The sequence below is a fragment of the Trachurus trachurus genome, assembly GCF_905171665.1.
Source record: "Trachurus trachurus genome assembly, chromosome: 23".
Lineage (NCBI taxonomy): Eukaryota > Metazoa > Chordata > Actinopteri > Carangiformes > Carangidae > Trachurus > Trachurus trachurus.
The window spans coordinates 8,353,456-8,372,167 of NC_139912.1; the positions used below are offsets into that span (position 1 = coordinate 8,353,456).

At 42.6% G+C, this 18,712-nt stretch overlaps 1 protein-coding gene across 1 annotated transcript in view; it reads left to right on the plus strand.

The window, feature by feature from the left end:
- lin7a (lin-7 homolog A (C. elegans)) overlaps positions 1–17,611 on the plus strand; it is a gene marked incomplete at both ends in the record, with an annotated part of 31,482 nt that extends 13,871 nt beyond the window's left edge. The window contains 4 exons of the mRNA XM_083999273.1: positions 1,040–1,158; positions 10,369–10,440; positions 16,808–17,017; positions 17,396–17,611. Coding sequence (XP_083855399.1) covers positions 1,040–1,158; positions 10,369–10,440; positions 16,808–17,017; positions 17,396–17,611 — 617 coding nt within the window. The remainder of the gene's footprint in view (positions 1–1,039; positions 1,159–10,368; positions 10,441–16,807; positions 17,018–17,395) is intronic.
- Positions 17,612–18,712: the final 1,101 nt, after the last annotated feature.

The following is an 18,712-nucleotide window of genomic DNA, read 5'->3' on the forward strand; positions in this document are numbered from 1 at the left end:
GCAGATGTTTGGCATTTTTGCTTGATAAATTACTTAAACCATCCATAACTAGAATTATTCTCGATTAATCTACTGTTTTGTTTCAGTTAAGCCTGTCATTATAAGTTGTTTATTCCATTTTCCTTCATGTGCCCGTCCATATCATGGGTATTTTGTTGGTATTAGCACATAATGCTAAAGTAATTAGTTAAACTGTGAAATGTATCTAAATTAAATAATGAATTACAACTGAAAAGGTGATTTTCTGTCTTTTACCATTGAAAATGTTATATAATTAAAGTTTAGACATTTTTATTAGTATTAACGATTCCTTTTCACACTATTCTAACATTTCATAGACCACACAATTGATTTATCCTAAATCGACAGCCGTATTGATAAAAATGCTAATTCTACATGCAACAGTAAACCAGATCTCTCTATTTCTTGGTAAAAGAACAAAATGGGAAACTCCACATCTCAACTGTTAAACTGTACCAATCGTCTCTCTGTGTGTGGTCACTACACAAGCTGAATAAAACATGTTATTGACCCAACAGTCCGAGTCCATTGATTGAGTACCAAATCACTTTCCTCTCTCTTTCCATTATGTTTCTCCATTCAACGAGCCCAGTTTCACAGGGCAAGGAATTAATCAGTCAAGCTGGCAGACTCATTCAGCGCGGGGCAGGCTAATTAGAGGAGGAGAGCTCAGTATAGACCCCAGAGTCATAGCCTCTAACTTAAGGCTCATGGTTTAGTGTAAATGCTTTGTTATGCGCAGCAGGTTTCCACTCAGAGCAGGAAGTTTTAGCCTCTGAACAAATGAGTCTCTCACCTTTATTCACAAGAATTCAGCTGAGCCAATGAAAACGATCCGTGGATGGGATTGCTATTCAGCCTCTTCCCATTATCCTACCTATTGATTCCCTTTACCACCTTCCTCGCAGCTCTGCTGTTATTGCAAATGTAATTTTATTTCTTCCCCCTTTCGGCACGATTATCCACATGCATACGCTCAAACCCACCCTCTCTCTCTCTCCCTCCCTCTGTCTGCCAGATGTTGCAAGGGCTATCGAGCTGCTGGAGAAGCTGCAGGAGTCGGGTGACGTGCCCGGTCACAAGCTCCAGTCTCTGAAGAAGGTCCTTCAGAGTGAGTTCTGCACGGCTATCAGAGAGGTGAGTCACCCGTCGGGCAGAGAACCGCTGGTCCGTGAATACCAAGGCGACTCATGTCTCTTGTGTCTGTCTCTTCTGTGAGGCTCCTCTTTTTATTTGGATGACCTTTCTTGTGCTATGTCTCCTTGCTATCGTGTTTTTTTTTATTCCCACTACCCCTACAGTCAAACATTGTGGTCACTGCTGTGATGCTTTTTGTTGGTTGTGGAGTGTGCTGCTCTTTCACCTGGTCAGTCATGGTTGGTACTTCAAAGCAAAGTTGCTTTTTTGTGTGAAGAAATGATTTCTCAAGGAAAAATAACACCTGAACAGCTCTCTGTTGGGCCACTAAGTATAGGTTCAAGCATGTTACTGTTGAAGCCGCTGGGGGTGAACTACTTTATATACAGTTTCATTTACCCCAGATAAAGCTGAGGAGCCATGAGATGATAAATGGGAAAAATAGAGAGAAAACAGTTCTGATACACTAATCTGTTTTCAGTCTTTTTCTCTAATCTTTGATCTTTGGTGAGATATTGGATCATTTGAAGATGCACTGAAACGAAACCATGTGAGAAGTTTAGAGGGGAAAATCACTAGCCTGCTTTGTGGAGCTGTTAACAACTCAGACTTTGAAATGTGATCTTGACTACACTACATCAGAAGCCAAAAAGTTTGGAAAGCTTTATTCTTCTAACACTGAAGGAGCACAAATGTTTCTCTCCAAGCTTAAACTTTTTCAAACTTTTGTAGATTTATCTAACGCCTAGCCGAACCCTTTTAATAATGCTTCAGTGGAAGATGGAAGCTTTCTGAATGCTAATTTTGCCATTATTCATAGTCATTCTTGACATTTGGTGCAGCCGCCTAGACCTTAAGGAGAAAAACAGTAGCTATTTGTAGGTTTTACTATTGCTACATAGTGTTAGCATTAAAAGCTGTTAACTTTTTAGTCTAGAAGCAACATTGCGACCTCATAGCCAAACTTTATTCCTTTCTTCACAAAGAGCTGTTTCCAGTGGTGGTAAACAATATTAATATTAAATGGATGTGCCCTGAGGTTAGCATGCTAACCAGCTAGCCCTCTCCCATCTTGTCACTTTCTGATAGCGAGTCACTGCAGCTTTCAATCGGCCCTGAAGACATAGCACTGCTCAGAAAGGGTAATCTTATCTCACAACCGCAACTGGAAAACACATTTGGAAGCAGATAAAACTCACAATTAAGACAAAATTATCAAATAAAGTAGAGAAGACTTTCTCTTCATTATATCACGATGGTGCTGCCTGTCGTGCTCTCAGGTCACGACCGATGGCTTGGAATTCAACCAGACAGCGAGCAGAGAGGATTTATGGCGGCAACAACAAAACCAGGGAGCGTACCTTTAAGTCACTGTTGTGTTACATCAATCACCAAATGCTTATTGGGAATGTCACAGATTATTGCTCTGCCTTATTACCTCTGAGGCTGAGCACAAACACACTCACACTACGGCAGAGTGAATTTTTGACAGCATGAAAAATTCACGTGGAGCATTTAAATGATCAGGGGCCCAGAAAACATTATGAGCATTTCATTAACTTGAAAGTTTTATAAGCTGGTTACACAGAATTTTAATTAAGCAAATCACTGTTAGAGATTGGTTTAATCACATTTTACAGGGAAGGAATAACGTGTGAATCATAAACAGGGGTTCTTGTTTTTCCTCTTCTTGTCGAAATGCTCTCATTCACATGCACGCAAAACAGCCACCCACTGATCCATCATCTGAACACCATTCATCAGGAGGACGGAGGGGTACAATGCAAACAAGTGTATATCACTCTACATGACACCAATACACAGGCTGATATCGACGGATCTTGTATATTAAGTGTCCTGTCTGTTATGATATACTCCAGCAATACACAGTGACATGTATTTATTAAGCAAACAGGACGGTGAAGAGCAGGGAAACAGATGACAGATGCCACCACGGCCTCCATGTTGCAAGTTAATTGTAAACAAAGTGAACGTGTAATTTGTCCTGGAATGAAACCAGACAATTATAGCCAGACTGGATCAGTATGTCGGCGAGAAGCTCCACTTTCTTCTCTAATGGGGATCTGTGCTGTAAATTGATAAGGGGAGAGATTTCACTGCCGCAAAACACCAAATAACCAGAACATGTTTGGAGGCAGCGGTCTGGATCAGTAACTCTAGTCTCTGTGTTCCAGCAGCTGGAACAAATCCCACTTTCTACACCAAGTTTCTGGTGACTTGTTGGTAATTTGAATAAGCATGGAGGGTAAACATAATGAAGAAGGTCTCACATAATCACAAACTCCACTTTGAAATTGGCTTGCATTAGATTTAGCTGTAATCGAAGGTCATTATTGTGATGGGGAAACAGTCGCGACTGGTGGTTTTGCATAAAGAGCACAGAGACTTTTATGTTACACATTATAGCTGAAACAGTCTAATGCATTATTGCCACTCTTTCACTATTTACTTTACTTCTCCTTAATGTTTAAAGTGCTTAAGTCGCCTAAATGTAGCTATAAAGATTTTAATTATGATTTATTTACACTGAGGCTTGATTTCATCTCTTTATAGCTGCAAAGCTGTAAAGTATATTTACTCAATTAATGTGCTTAAGTACACGAACATGGCTTTTAGCAGAATTTTAACTCATCATTTGAATTATTTATCTCTCTGTTCAGTTTTGTGCCAGTCTCTACTCACAAAGGTAAAGTTTGCAGACACTAGCAGTGACACCACCTGATGTGAAGCCCCCTGACATTATGCAGAGTGACAGAGAGGAGGAAGAGAGGACTAGTTCTCTCCCCTCGTGGGGTCCAGCTCCAGCTCCTCTCTGCTCTGCTCTGCTGTGGCCTGCTCAAGGATGCCCGGCACATCCTGGCACCGCTGCACGTCTGGCAACAGGCTGACTGATCTCCGTGCCAGTCACTGGAGTGCAATGACAATGGTTCTCAAAAACCCTCTGAGGGAAGGCCTGCAGCAGCACCAGCAGCAGCAGTAACAGTAACAGTAACAGCAGCTGCCCTTTGCCAACAGCCAAAGATGCAGACCACTTCACCCACAAAGAGCTGGCTAAACGCTGTCACCAGGGAAACCATCAGCGGCGCTGTGGGATTAGCTGGGCTGCAGCGAGGGAGAATATGGTATAGGGGATTACAGGTTTGTGAGAAGCGATGACACGACAGCTCCTGTGTGTGTGGTGCTGATACAGCTGGAGGAGAAGAGAGGTTGTAAGTGCTGGCTACCACAGACCGTAGCTTATTACTGTTATTAGGCAGAGCATTAAAGGAGCTGCTGTTGTGGAATATCACGCTTCTCTTCTCAGCAGCTGTGTCCTTCACTGCACTGTTTGCATCTGAGACAATTACGAGACTCGGAGTTGGAGGAGCATCTCCGTGGGGGAGCAGCAGTTAGCCAGAGTGTGTGTGATGGGCTGATATCCATAAGTCTGCTCCAGTGTGTTTGTGTGTGACAAGAGAAAAGCTTTAATGACTGCAGGGTTGACTTTCCAACCAGAGGAACTGTTTGGCTCACACATGGCATCCAGATATTTTTCAGCCTCTGAACATGTACAAACATTAAAAGCAACTTGAAATCTTGGGGGAAAGAAACAACCAATTAGAACACAGCTACAAACTGACCAATCAATACAAATCAACCAATAAGAATACTACAAATGGATCAATATCTCAGCAACGCCTTGAGGGAAGAACTCCAAATTTGGCACCGACATTCACTCAGACTCATTGATGAAAATATTATAATTTGGTTGTCAGAGGTCAAAGGTCAAGGTCACAGTGAATGCACACAAAATTAATACTGAATATTACTGTTCTAACCTGAAACTATTAAATTATAACCTGAATGCGAACACTCTGCGGTTTGGCAGATGTGCCAACAACACTTGAACGCACCTTCTCTGGAAGCAATAAATCAGCGCTTTCAGCCACAAAATGATAACACAACTTTGACAGAAAACGTTCACTGTGATAGAATACCTTATGAAGTCTCTGTAAACTCATTTTCTCGCCATAATGGCAGTAATCTGAATCTAGTACCTGCCTGAAAGAAATCTAGAAAAGTGTCTTTGTTTTTTCTTCTTCTCACTATTCAGTTAATTTCTTTTTTATTCTGTCCACACCTGTGTCTCTTTCCTAAATATCATCCATCAGCATTTACTAGTCTCAAGTTAAGGAGCCATAAAGCAGAGGTTAAACTCCACGTCCAACACTCCTGTTGTTCATTTTGATCACAATCTTTTCTGTGACATTTCATTTTTGCAGATGACCTTTCTCTCCACTCCAGGCCTTTTGTAATCTTGATATGATTTCTCCCCTTTACACACATATGTGATGTAGCTCATTTCACAGCCCGGTGCACAGATTCAAGGCCAGACAAGATGGACATACTAATCGTGTCTATAGAGTGAGAAGTCCAGGCAGTGTATAAGTCCAGCTCCAACCCTGAACCCCGACTCTACGTCGATAGAATTCACAGAGCACGAATCAGCCTTGATAAGGACGACAGGCCGGCTGTCAACGTGAAGAATGGACGGCAGCGAAAACGGCCTGTTCAGCAGTGTTGGGCTAAATGACAAAGAGACAGAGTTTGATGAGCTGGTTGTCTTTCTCCGCCGCGATCGTCAGTGATGAGAGGGAGGGAGGAAGGGGGAAGGGGGGGGGATCTCTGTGTGTCTGTGTTCGTCTCACTGTATCAGCCTGAAAGAGTTGTCAGGGTCAATCAGCCTTGCAAATGGGAAAGGAAGGACACAAGACGAGATGACTGGGAGAGCTAACCAGCTGGAAATGATGGGAATTCGCAGTATATTGGGTTAGGGAGTCCTATCTGACGAACACGGGAAGCTAAAAAAAAAAACGATCGCATCTTTCATCGGCTCCAACGTTGCAGTTGATTTTCCACTTGAGCAGAGATTTTCAATCAACATAATACACTGTGTGTGTGCTTTTTTAATAAAAGCAAAAGCAGGCAAGGACAGAGGATTTGTGTTGATTCCATCCCGATGCTTCCTCCTCCCACATCGTATTAGGATGAAAGGCACATTACAGTACATTACATTAGTACGAGCAAGTTTAAGGGGCATGTTTAAGTTTGACGCTGGTTTTCATCCTTTGCCAAAAACATTATCCAGGCCAAGACCTCTCTTTTACCCATCCCCCTCCTCTCCATCTCTTCTGACTCAGTGGAGGAAGCATGAAGCCATGGTTACTAGCAGCATTGTCACGTCAGTTTTCCCCTGCAAGCATCTCTCTCTCCCTCTCTATTCTCAGCCTCTGTGGCAGCCGGGGCATCCTCCTCGTATAGGTGATAGTACCAGTATCCTGCCAGGATGAGTGACCGCCAGGATACTCTTTGGTGAAAGCGGTGGGAGGGGGGGCAAGACAGTAAAGACGTCTGGCAACAAGAAAGGCAAGAGGGGAATTTAAAAAAGATGCCTGCAGGACACGGCGGCCTTTTTAGAGCAAAGTGCAGCCACCATAAGACAAGACTGACATTCAAAAGCACAGAGCTATTTGTTCCATGTTATGGCTTATTTAGGGCAAAGCATTCAGGTTAAACATGAGGAGAGAGATATTCAGTGTGCGTCTTTTCTGCACCAACATTTTACTGTTGATAATCATTTCAAAATTGTATATTTTGGTAAATATGAACAGAATTTTAAAGGTGCACTACTAAACTTTTTTTTTTTATTTTTTTTTTTACCAGTAACAATCGATCAAATCCATTTAATACAATTATCGCCAAAACATCAGCTTGTGTTTTGATGTCTTTCAGCTTTGTTTTGGTTCTAGGCCTCACTGCATTCATCAACCTGTTCCCACCATTAAAGCAGATATCAGTGGAATGTTTTTGTTAATATAAGTCCTAAATAGTCCTATTTTCCGTCAGCAATCACTTACATGAAGTATTTCAGCCTAAACACGAGTCTCTCCGTCACTCTGCTCTGCTGTAACCCGAGGAGAAAATTTTCCTTGTGGGATACAAGTGTTATCCAATGAGGAGAGAGAACGGCATGAAGGGCTGTGTGTGCAGCCAAGGGATGCGCGTGAATGTGGTGACGTAGCACGAGGACCAATTGATGCCTGACAAGGGCGGGGGCTGCTAACTCATGGTGCGTTCCAAGAAACTCGTACTTTGTGTTTTTCCTTCCTGTGAAGTCATACCAGTTCGATCTGGTACGAGTTCACGGGTCGGAAGTTACGAGTGGCCGTTATAGGGAACTTTCACAGACAACAGGATGGTAAAAACACGAGCTACGGGTTACCTGGAACGCTACCAAGTCGTAGTTGTGACTTGAAGCTGTAACTTACGGTTTCAAAAGCCTGCCTTGAACGCAGCATTAGCCGAAACGGCCGTGAAGCTGATATCTGCTTTAAAGCAGAAGTAAGCGATCCGGTCGTTTTGGCTAACTTCCTGTCAGCCGATGGAGTAAGTAGTCCCTGCCCTCGTCCCTACGTCACCACATTCACGCGCATCCCTTGGCTGCACACACAGAGAGGACCGCCCCTTTATGCCGTTCTCTCTCCTCATTGGATAAAGGTTGTAGGATACAAGGAAAGTTTTCTCCTGGGCTTACAGCAGAGCAGAGTGACTGACAGACCCGTGTTTCAGACCAAACACTCTATATACAGTAAGTGATTGCTGTCGGTAAGCCGAGGAGAAAACTTTCCTTGTATCCTACAACCTTTATCCAATGAGGAGAGAGAACGGCATAAAGGGGCGGTCCTCTCTGTGTGTGCAGCCAAGGGATGCGCATGAATGTGGTGACGTAGGGACGAGGACCAATAGATCCATGACGAGGGCAAGGACTGCTAACTCCATCGGCTGACAAGAAGTTAGCCAAAACGACCGGATCGCTTACTTCTGCTTTAACACAAACATTCCGCTTACTTCTGCTTTAACAGCCAGCTGTTTACAGTAAAAAAAAAAAAAAAAGTTCACATAAATCCATTGTACGTGACCTTTGCAACAATAAACAGTAGAAAGACACAGCTGCTGTAGCAAGAACAACAAGATCAGCAATTCTTGTAATTGATTATCCATCACTGATGTTATTATTTTCTTCTCGAAAGGGTCATGAGGAATCAGGGAAGGGTATATCATGATTGATCAGGTTGTGCCAGTGGGTATCTGCATCATCTTTTCCAAAAATCTGCCCATACAGACTAAAACACAACTCAGACTTATCAAACTAAAATGTGGACCAGTGGCATTTCCAAAGAAAAGCAGTTATTACTGCAGAAAACGCATTTTAAAATGACTATCAGTGTGTGTGTAGGCTACCCTGTGACACTCTTGTCATGCCTGAAGGACCATTTCTAAACATTTGCATAACACAGACCAGCGTTTGATGACCACTACACCCATTAGTCTAACAACCAGCAGTGTTATAGAGTCCATGTCTGAGAAGTGCTAAGTGGTAGAGACAGTTGCAGTCAGAGTAAATAGGTGTAATTAGCAGCTGCAGTGGTTGCTTTGGAAAAAGGAAAAGTGAGGCACTGCAGACAGACAGAGGCAGGGAAAACCTTTCATGGCATTTACAAAGCTGTGCTCAGCCTTAAAAAGTGCAAAGGTGGAACGAGTCCTTGGAAAAAGGTGTCATTTGGGAGTGTTGTGTGTGCAGAGCGCCAGTTCCCCTTCTCTACATGCATCACTGCTGCAAATCGTGAAAAATGCATTGCAGTCTGAAGTGTGGAACCATGATTTCCAACGATATTCTTTTAGATTCATGAGCAAACAACACAACATGAGTTCAGGGATATTTCCCCCGCCCCCCTCCGCATCTGATATGTGTCTACATAAGAATATCTCAAGGTTTCCAGCTTATAACTATACATCCTTTTGATGATTCAGAGCGGCGAGGCCTTTATAATGTTGCACTGAAGTATACGTGAAAGCTGCTGGGTGAGTTTGCTTCTAGGCACGCTGCCACCCTTTGATGAGAGACATCATCTAGTTGGTGGAAACAGGTGATTAAAATTCACTCCTGAGCCACGGCAATATGTCATCGACGGCAGTTCTGAGCTTGTTTTGCACCAACGTTTTCCGCAATAATGTACAGTATCATTACCCCGATTAAAAAATTTGATTGCCCGTTTCGCCAATTAACTGCATCTGCCACGAACGTAGGATTAAAAATGAGCCGATGTGCTTGTACCGTGGAAAGCTTGCCCGCTGAAATCATGGTGATCTTTTGCAGTAATCTCTGGTGTTTAATCAAGTCGGTTGCACCAACTCAGCAAAAACAGCACCTCAGAGACTTCTTTTTTTGCAATCAGCCCATATATCTCAATCATTTAAAGCTCCATCTCCTTCCACCTATTGTAATGATCATTATCTGCTTTCAGCAATGGAGGGATGTGGCAGATCGGACTGATTTTAGCGTCCTAACAGCTGCAGCACTTTGGTGGAGAAGAACCTACTCTATCTGAATGGCAGCAAATAGAAGAAAGTTTTTTTTTAATCTCCTCCGTTACAGTATATTAACCATACATCCTCATTCAGCACCGTCTTTGCCCTCGTCTCATTTATCCTTTGAGCAAGTTCAGTTGTAAGGTGTTGTTACGAGACACATCTTAACAGGAAAGGTCAGCTGTCTGCATTGATTATGTCTGCTTCGGTGAATAGGCAGAAAACCTTGTTTTTCACCCAACTGGACATACAGCAACCTGTGTCTGCGCGCCAACTCAGGCTCAGCACTTAATGTTCTGGAGACTTTCCCCCTGCTGTTTATAAAGTCAGCACCAAACTGTGTCTCTGTTTCCTAAGCTAAGAGTCAAGATTTTTTTCTTTCTTTCTGATTTGTTAGGAAAAGTGCTGCACAACTGTTCAGCTGAATCACATTAAGACCAACATTATATAATTTTGCACAGCTGGCACCTTTGCTCCCTACCTCCCTATAAGTACATGGATTGATAAAACAATGAGATTTACATATTATTTGCATTTATGAGATAAATTTAAGCTGACTTTCTGAGTAGTTCTTTTGGACTGTGCTATAGCCTACAATAATATGAGAGTGGTGTGGTTCCCATCAGTCGGGTCTGTTAATGTGTCTGCACCAGCTGTGCGGGAAAACCATTATTTGACTATGGAAATGAACTGTTAGAGCTCACATTCAGGGGTGGGTGATTTCAGATTTCCACCATGTGAAACATAATTATAATGCCCGTCTCTATTCATTTCTTTCAGGTGTACCAGTACATGCATGAAACAATTACAGTGAATGGCTGTCCAGAGTACCAGGCGAGGGCCACAGCCAAGGTAAGAGATGCTTTTGAAGTCAGGCTCCAATACAGTGAGTTAAACGCATTGAATGTGACTGGGGAAAACTGTAACTAATGAGTGGGGAACTATCTGTTAATCACATTACCCTGTGATATCATTCTCATCTATTCTGTTGGCCAGAGTAGAATGAAATTACCAAAGTAAGTTCTACTTAGCTAATGGCCCTCATTAAGAGTCTGTCTGTGTAATTAAGCAATAACAAGCGAGAGTGCCAATTTTGTGGGAGGGTATAAAAGGCTGACTGTCACTTTAACATGCACAATGTTTATTGTTGTATGTGTTATCAGTTCCAGTATCGATTGTGATGATTAGCCATTAGCGATGACACAAAAACACATGTTGAAGAAGTAACCAACCTTCAGTTCTAGCTGTAGTTTAAAGGGATAGTTCAACATTTTGGCAAATTGGCCCATTGCCATAATCCCTATAGTTTTAGGAGTAGGTTTGTTGTCTTTAATTGTCGGTGCAAGATATTTTTAGAACGGCGGAGCAGAGCCGCGAGCTGCTCAGTGCTACGCTATGGAGGCTAATGGGATTTCTTGGTTTCCCTCATCAAACTCATCAAATACACAATCCAACAACTCCAAACCGCTCTCGTGGACAAGTTGTGACCTGCACATTCACCACGCTATGAGATAATAACAGAACGTTATGAGATAGAGTTGTTTTTGAGAGTTGTAAATTCCTGCAAAACCACTGATGCACGTTCCCGTCAGGAGCAGTTTTTCAGCAAGCAGTCTCTGCATTTGCCTCGAAAACAACTCAGTTTTCGTTTTTTTTTTCTTTTAAAACACTTTAATATTCAGATGAACAGACAACAGGCTAGTTTTGTTAGCTAGTTTGTTTGTTTTTTCCATTAGCCACAGTAGCTAATGGAGGCTAATTTTTAAGTTTACTTTTAGTTTGACTCCAGATAAATGTTTTAAATGATTTATCTACTACAGTATTAGAGTTTGTTTGCAAAGCTGTGCCCTCAGTACATTTATTGAATCTTTAAAAAGGAGGTGGTGAGCACAAAGGTTGCTGACCTGAATCCACAAGTATAAGAATAAAACCCAGGTTGATTTATAACGATTTAAAAAACGAAATTTCTAAACCTTTTCAGGTAAACCAAACCGGTAGATTCAGTCGAGTGAATATTGTGTATGTCAAATGATTGATTTATTTTAGGTGCATGGACTTTCTTCTTTGAAGTTTGCATGAAGTTGTTGAGCCTGTTGGCAAAATGCACAATTTTGGAGAAAAACAGCCCACAAGGTCAAACAAACTTCTAATCAATACTGGCATCAAAATCAGACTAGATGTTTCCCAGAAGAAAGACTGGTAGTGTATCTCAGAACCTGAATGAGCTAAAAGTTTAATGCACCAACCAATTCCCAGCTCTTAACACTTCACCTAAAACACCTTCAATTACTAAATATCTTTGTAAATCTGTCTTCAGTTCAGCTCTACATAATATTCTCCCTGAATCATCTGATTAGCAGCCACTTGATATCCATCCATTATTAATTCTGTTTTTCTCGGAACAATATGACACAAATCTGGTTTTGTTGTCAAACTGCATGAGAAATATTGTAGTTATAAAAGTGCTTATTTGTGTAGCTGTCATCACATCCAACAGGCTGACTGTAATAGACTGATTTCTTCTATTTTGTTCTCTATCAAAAGTGTATAATTTGCTAGTCAAATCAAACCAAGATACATTTTAGTATTCACATTACAGACCTTGATGTTTGATTCAATTCACTGCACGTAACAGATTTCCTACGTACTTCACATCTGTTCATGGGTGCAACTGAAAACGCTCACCTTTGCTTCTTCTTCCACTTGACTATTTAATTTTTCAGGTAGATTTGTTGTTGCCTGCTGTTTATGAGAAAAAAAATCAGTGTCGCAGTTTGACAAGATCAGAGCTGAGACATTACCAAGTCTGGAGTGAATGTGTAATGAATGCAATAAGCTAATTTTGGAAGTAACAAAGAGATGAGCTTTTAATCAGGCGCACATCTGCAAAAGACACGGGCCTTTATGAGAGGAAACAAAGAAGGAGGGCTCGTCTGATTTAATGTGAAGAGGTGGGTGAGATGCTGGGAAGAGAAAAGATGAGAGAGTATACCTCTCGGTCCTTCAGTGGCTCAATGTCCAGCTGGGTCCACTCTCTCCCCCTCCTTCTCCTCATCCTCCTCAGTACATCACAACGAGTGGGTGGAGGGTGTGAATAAAAGAATATGACAAACACAGAGAGAAGTGCATCTTTGTATGTGAGTGCAGAGAGATTGCACGAGAGAGGCTTCGAGTCGTGGGTGTCGCTGATCAGCTCTCACCTCTGTAGTCGGCTCCACCACGCACAAAACTGCAGATTCTAGTGAATTGCAATTGAAAACCTGGTAAATGTAATGGTTCAACATCTTTTCTAAACATAGCCTACTTGTAATTGGTTTCTGAATGGGAATTGCTGAGAAGATCAATACCTATCACATATCTGTGAATGAATTGATCTTAAATTAGCATTACACTATGAGCAGGGGAAAACATGTAGCCTGGCTCTGTTGAAAGTTTGAACAATACACCTCTCTGCATCTTTACATCTCAATAATAAACATAATATCTGATTTTTTTTTCTCCATCTAATCTTTCTTTCCCGTAGCTACTCCCAATTATCCACAAACTCAACCTTTCGTTTGCTTGTTTGTGTAGCCACTACAGCTTAAACAAACACAACGTATTGTTCATTAATGAGCTTGAAGAGCCTGTAGAAACCAGTCTTTGCCGTCTCATCCTATTTTTAGTAGCTATTAACGCTAGGCTAATCACCTGCAGTCTTTTCATCTGAAATGAAATGATTCACAAAGTTGTTGTGCTTACATTTCTGTGTATACACATTAAACAAACAAGATATAATGCGTTAATTAGTGAACCATAGAGAGGCTGGTAGGTGAATTATATTTCACTTTGTAGAGAGCCAAGCGAGCTGTTAATGCATCTAGTTAGCAGCTACTAAGCAAATCACCTAACCACTACTGATGCAATCTTTTCATCTAAAAAAGAGAAATATAGTCCACAAAACTGTTGTTTTTGTGTTTATGACTACAGATTAAACAGACAGGACATAATGTGTTAATAAGTGAGCTTTGGAGGTTGGTTGGTGCATTTTGTAACATTGTAGGTACAAAAGTCAGGCTAGTTTTCCTCCCTGTAGTTAATTAAATTATAGGTATAGGCCTCTTAATGCACTGATGGCAGTCTTTCTGTTTAAAAGGAAAAGAGAGAACAGTCCACCATGTTCTTGTTTTGTGATTATACGTGTGTTAAACAGGTTAAACAAACAAGATATTGTGTTATTTGGTGGCAAGTAGCCTATTGTTATTCCTGAACTTTTACCAGAGCTGAGCTAGCTGTTTCAGTATTTTCATTGCACAGTATGTTCCCAAGATTTAGACCTACTCATTCGAGCAGGATGTAGAAAATATGACAGTGTATCTTATTTTTCTTTGAAAGAAACAAACACTGGCTGTCGTCTTGTTGATCTTCCAATTGCACATTTGTAACTACATTTGGTACATCTCCTGTTATTTGTCGAGCAGCTCTCGTTGTCTGATTCGATGAAAAATAACATCTTTATTAATGTCTGGAGATGAGTCATTTCACCTCATAAAGAAATTGTGACTTTTAAGATGGAAGAAGAGTGTCCTTCTTTCAGTGCCTGAAGCGACCATGAAGACATGATTTAAGCAGCTTTAAAACTCCCACCTCCTTTCTTTTTTTTTCTGTCTTTGCCCTAAACTTTGAGAAGTTACTGCTCTTAAATCTGTCTTAAAATTGCACATCCACTGGGTAATTAAGCAGACGGCTAATGACCAGAGCTGGTGTAGCTGCAGGCGCTCCCACAACTGGGAGGACTGGATTTTCCCCTTAAAAGTTTGTACTCTCTGTGGAGATAGTCTTTAAGCCGAGTCACAGCGCCAACTGCACTGAATCAATATCCCACACATCGTCTGAAAAGAAGATAGGTATTGAAAGCGAAGTCTATAAGCTGCAGAGGTACAGTAATAATGATGAAATATGTGAAATGTATGATGATGAATATATGATGATGCTGCTGTTCAACTGCCTCTTGAGTGCTTTACTTAGTGAGACGGTAAATCTCCCGTCAGTCAAGATTTGTGTTTCACCTGAACAACTCGATTCTCTTTGATTGCTTCATTAATTAAATCAACTCAGCCTCTAATCCCTGGCCTGAGGCCCTTATTACTGATCTTAATAGAGACAGGGAAGGAAAAAAATGGGATGATCGAGTGACTTTGGAGAAATTAAGTCATACTTATACAGTGGAGTGTGTCTACCGAGGAAGTATCCCCCTAACAAGCTTTTCATTTTAAAATGCCTCCCGTGCTTTAGAGGCGCCGGCCATCTGCCAGATTGTTTTTTCGTTTGCAAAAACCCAGATAAAGTTGTGAAGGTCAATGCGCTGTGAGGCCTGGGAGGCAACGGTATGCATGCTGAGGAGCTGCCTTTTTGCTTCTCAGTGGGACAGGACGGGAGGGAGGGAGGGAGGGAGGGAGGGAGGGAGGGAGGGAGGGAGGGAGGAGACGGGGAAAAAAAGGAGAAGGACAGAGAGTCGAGGTAAAAAGGGAGCAAGAGGGCGGGAAATTGACAGAGTATAAGAGCGGGATTAAAACGGGCAGCGGGGGAAGAGATAGAAATGAGCGAAACAGTTTGAGCAGAAACGATTGTGGTCATGAAGATGCATATGAATATGGAAGGGGAAGGGGGAGAGGACGAGACAGAGACGGGGATGCTGCCTGGAAGGGGAGCATCATCAAAGACCTCAAAGTGCCAAGCTACTCGTAGGCTGCCGGGGAATTTGGATACACATCTGCAAAAGCTTCTGACAGAACCTCCCCTCCTCTACTTTTTTTTTTATGCTCCCTTTTCCCAATCTACCTCACATATCATAAATGACACCGACATGACAGCGAAGCACCTGTGGCAGTGCATCTGTGGTTCAGTGAGCACAGGGCGTCTCTTCCTCTGTTCGCCTGCCATTAGCTTTCCCGGGCTGTGGCTAACAAGCTCCTGGCTGCTTTGTTCTGAATGTACAAGGAGCAAGGAGCTTGGCGAGCGGTTCAAAGAAGCTCCCATAGCCAGGGAGAGGCAAAAACTTCAACCAGCTGGTAGAAAACACTGAGGGTTGAAAGTTGTCTGGCTGCTCCTCTGGTGTATACTTGGATGTGTTAATCCATGTGCTTAGAAAGCCGGAGAACTTCTCGTGTGGAGTCTAAATCCCCTGCCCTGACTAAATCCTAACGCTTTGTTACGGCCATCCTCGCTGAAATGATAAGATGCAGCAGAGTTTCTATCCATCTTTAAAATCACTGTGTAATAGCATTTAAGTATAGGCAGTTACTTTGAGTTCAATAAAGACAAATAATTGCAGCAGTGCCTCAATTCAGGAGCTACAAAGCTATTGCCCTTTGTTGTTACATTAGAGCATCGAGGTCAAACCAAAAGGAGATGGTCCGGTCTACAAGGGATTTTCATTATGTGGCGCTAGATGTTGCCTAGCAACCTCAACAGAGCAAACCTTCTTTTACAAAACCTTGAGGTTTTAAGTTCTATGGTATCAGTTGTACCATTATCCGTTAACAACAACCTGCAATTAAGGTTGAAATCCTCTGCCTTGGTGTCACCGGCCTTCATTATCTTCACACAATGAACCATGGGAGATGTTGGGCGGCAAAAGATCCATCCACTGGATCCTCTGTTGCCCAGGAAAAGAAGGTTGCATTTCTAGGTTGTGTTTGAAGGAACCACGGCTGTGATGCAATTGATCCACAAGTGCATCCTAGCCTCTGAATTGCGACACATCTGAAAGACCCCCTCCCATGAAAAACGTGATTTTTGTGCTTTTCACATGTTTCTGTGGCGTTTTTCTGATGTTAGAGGACATATCAACAGAAAAGTAATTGCAAAATGGCAAGTTTTTCTGCCTTCAAATTGCTGTGAACCAACGGCAGACGCAAACTGGCAGTTTCAGGCAGACTGGGGTTGTGAGGGGGGTGACTGGGAGCAGGACAGTCTCCGCCCACCACTCAGAGGCGCATTGCTAATGAGCTACTGGTGCTGTGCAGAAGGAGAGCCCTGGGAAATGGCACAGGTTTTGTGATTTTGGCTAAAAACTTCTTAAACACAATTTTAAGACCAGAGAGAATGCTTTAAAATAACCAAAAAGGGTAATTGGAGGGGGACTTTAAAGGACTACAAGTCACAGAAAAAAGCAGTGTAGTGCTTCATACTTTCTGGTGAGATGACTGATTCTTCTTCTTCTTCTCTCTCCCCCCAGGCCACAGTGGCAGCCTTTGCAGCCAGCGAGGGTCACTCTCACCCGCGGGTGGTGGAGCTTCCCAAGACGGAGGAAGGCCTGGGCTTCAACGTGATGGGCGGCAAAGAGCAGAACTCGCCCATCTACATCTCCCGCATCATTCCCGGAGGCGTGGCCGAGAGGCACGGCGGCCTAAAGCGGGGGGACCAGCTCCTGTCCGTCAACGGCGTGGTACGTCAAGAGAGCCTCCATATATGGGTCCAGAGGCAGAGTGTAGATAAACATCTCTGCCTCCCCAAAAAAATACTACAGTATGTCCTCAGCTGGAATATTTTTAGAAGCTTCTCACCAAACGGAGCAGTGTTTGATTTCTGGTTTGACGCTTGAGTCAACAATCAGGAGAGCTATTGAGATCAAAGTGCTGCATGTCTTGTGTGGAGAGCAGAAACACTTCTTCATCCACTGGAGAGATGAGAGAGTGCCAGGCTCTGCGTTTTCACATTACACCACTCGGTGCCGAAAATGGAGCAAATATATTTTTCTTCTCTGGGAGTCGACTCTATTTTAAACATATATTCAAATCAACTTCCACTCTCTCACCCCCTGCAGAGCGTGGAGGGCGAGCACCACGAGAAGGCGGTGGAGCTGCTGAAGGCGGCCAAGGACAGCGTGAAGCTCGTCGTCCGCTACACCCCCAAAGTGTTGGAGGAGATGGAGGCGCGCTTCGAGAAGCTACGCACGGCCCGGCGGCGCCAGCAGCAGCAGATCCTCATGCAGCAGCAGCAACAGCAGAACATGGCGTCTCAGCAAAACCACATGTCGTAGGTGAGGCGCTTCATTGCTTTAAGGGTGAGGGGGCGAGGCAGACGACCAGGGACACGAGGTAAAACACAGTGGAAGGAAGCTGTGTGCTGGTAGCTGATAAAGCATATGTGCATATATGCTTTACATCCTGCTTTATATCACTCATTCGCTTCATTTTCCACCGACCAGAAACCTTCAAACCAGCTTCGTATCTGCTTCTTTACAACATTCAACATGTGACATTCTGGGAAACAAGAGAGAAAAACAACCGGCACTGCCCAGAAATAGAAATATAACAACAACCAGCTACAGCATGTGACCTTCCACACATCTGTACGAGAACCAGAGCCAGAGGCCAGATGTCTCCCCCTGTTACCAGTCTGGATGCTAAGCTAAGCGTAGCATTTTCTGGCTCTGACAGACACATGTGAATAACTGTAGCTCCACATTCAAACTGTGTCTTTGAAATTAGGTCCATATAACACATACAGTATATGCAGCTATATTAAAGGGATAGTTCAACATTTTGGCAAATTGGCCCATTGCCATAATCCCTCTGCTCCGCCGTTCTAAAAATAGCTTGCACCGACAATTAAAGGTAACGAACCTACTGCTATGACTATAGGGATTATGGCAATGGGCCAATTTGCCAAAATGTTGAACTATCCCTTTAACATAATGAAGATATGCCATGAATATGAGGTAGGATTAACAAAATGCCGCCGAATATGATACGATACGACATGAGGCAATACAATATTACATGATATGATATGATCACGGTACATGGGTCATGATACAATACAACATTGAAACATTTTGCAATATTGCGCTACATTATGATTGCAACTGCAAAATATGCCCCTAGTGCACAGTATTATTAAACTTTTATTTGTTGTGGTTGTGTTTTGCTGCTACTTTTAGCTGCACTAAAAAAAATCACTGTAAAGCTTTGCTCTCATGGTTTACCGCTTTATCTTAGCTCCCAGTCTAGGGAGGGGAGACTGAGGTCAAATGGAGATGAGCGCAGATTATCATTGAGGGTTTTTTTTTTCTCCATGTGAAAGAGTTTTGGATTAGAGGTGTTTTCTATTTCAAGGCTTGGCTGAAATAAAACAAAAT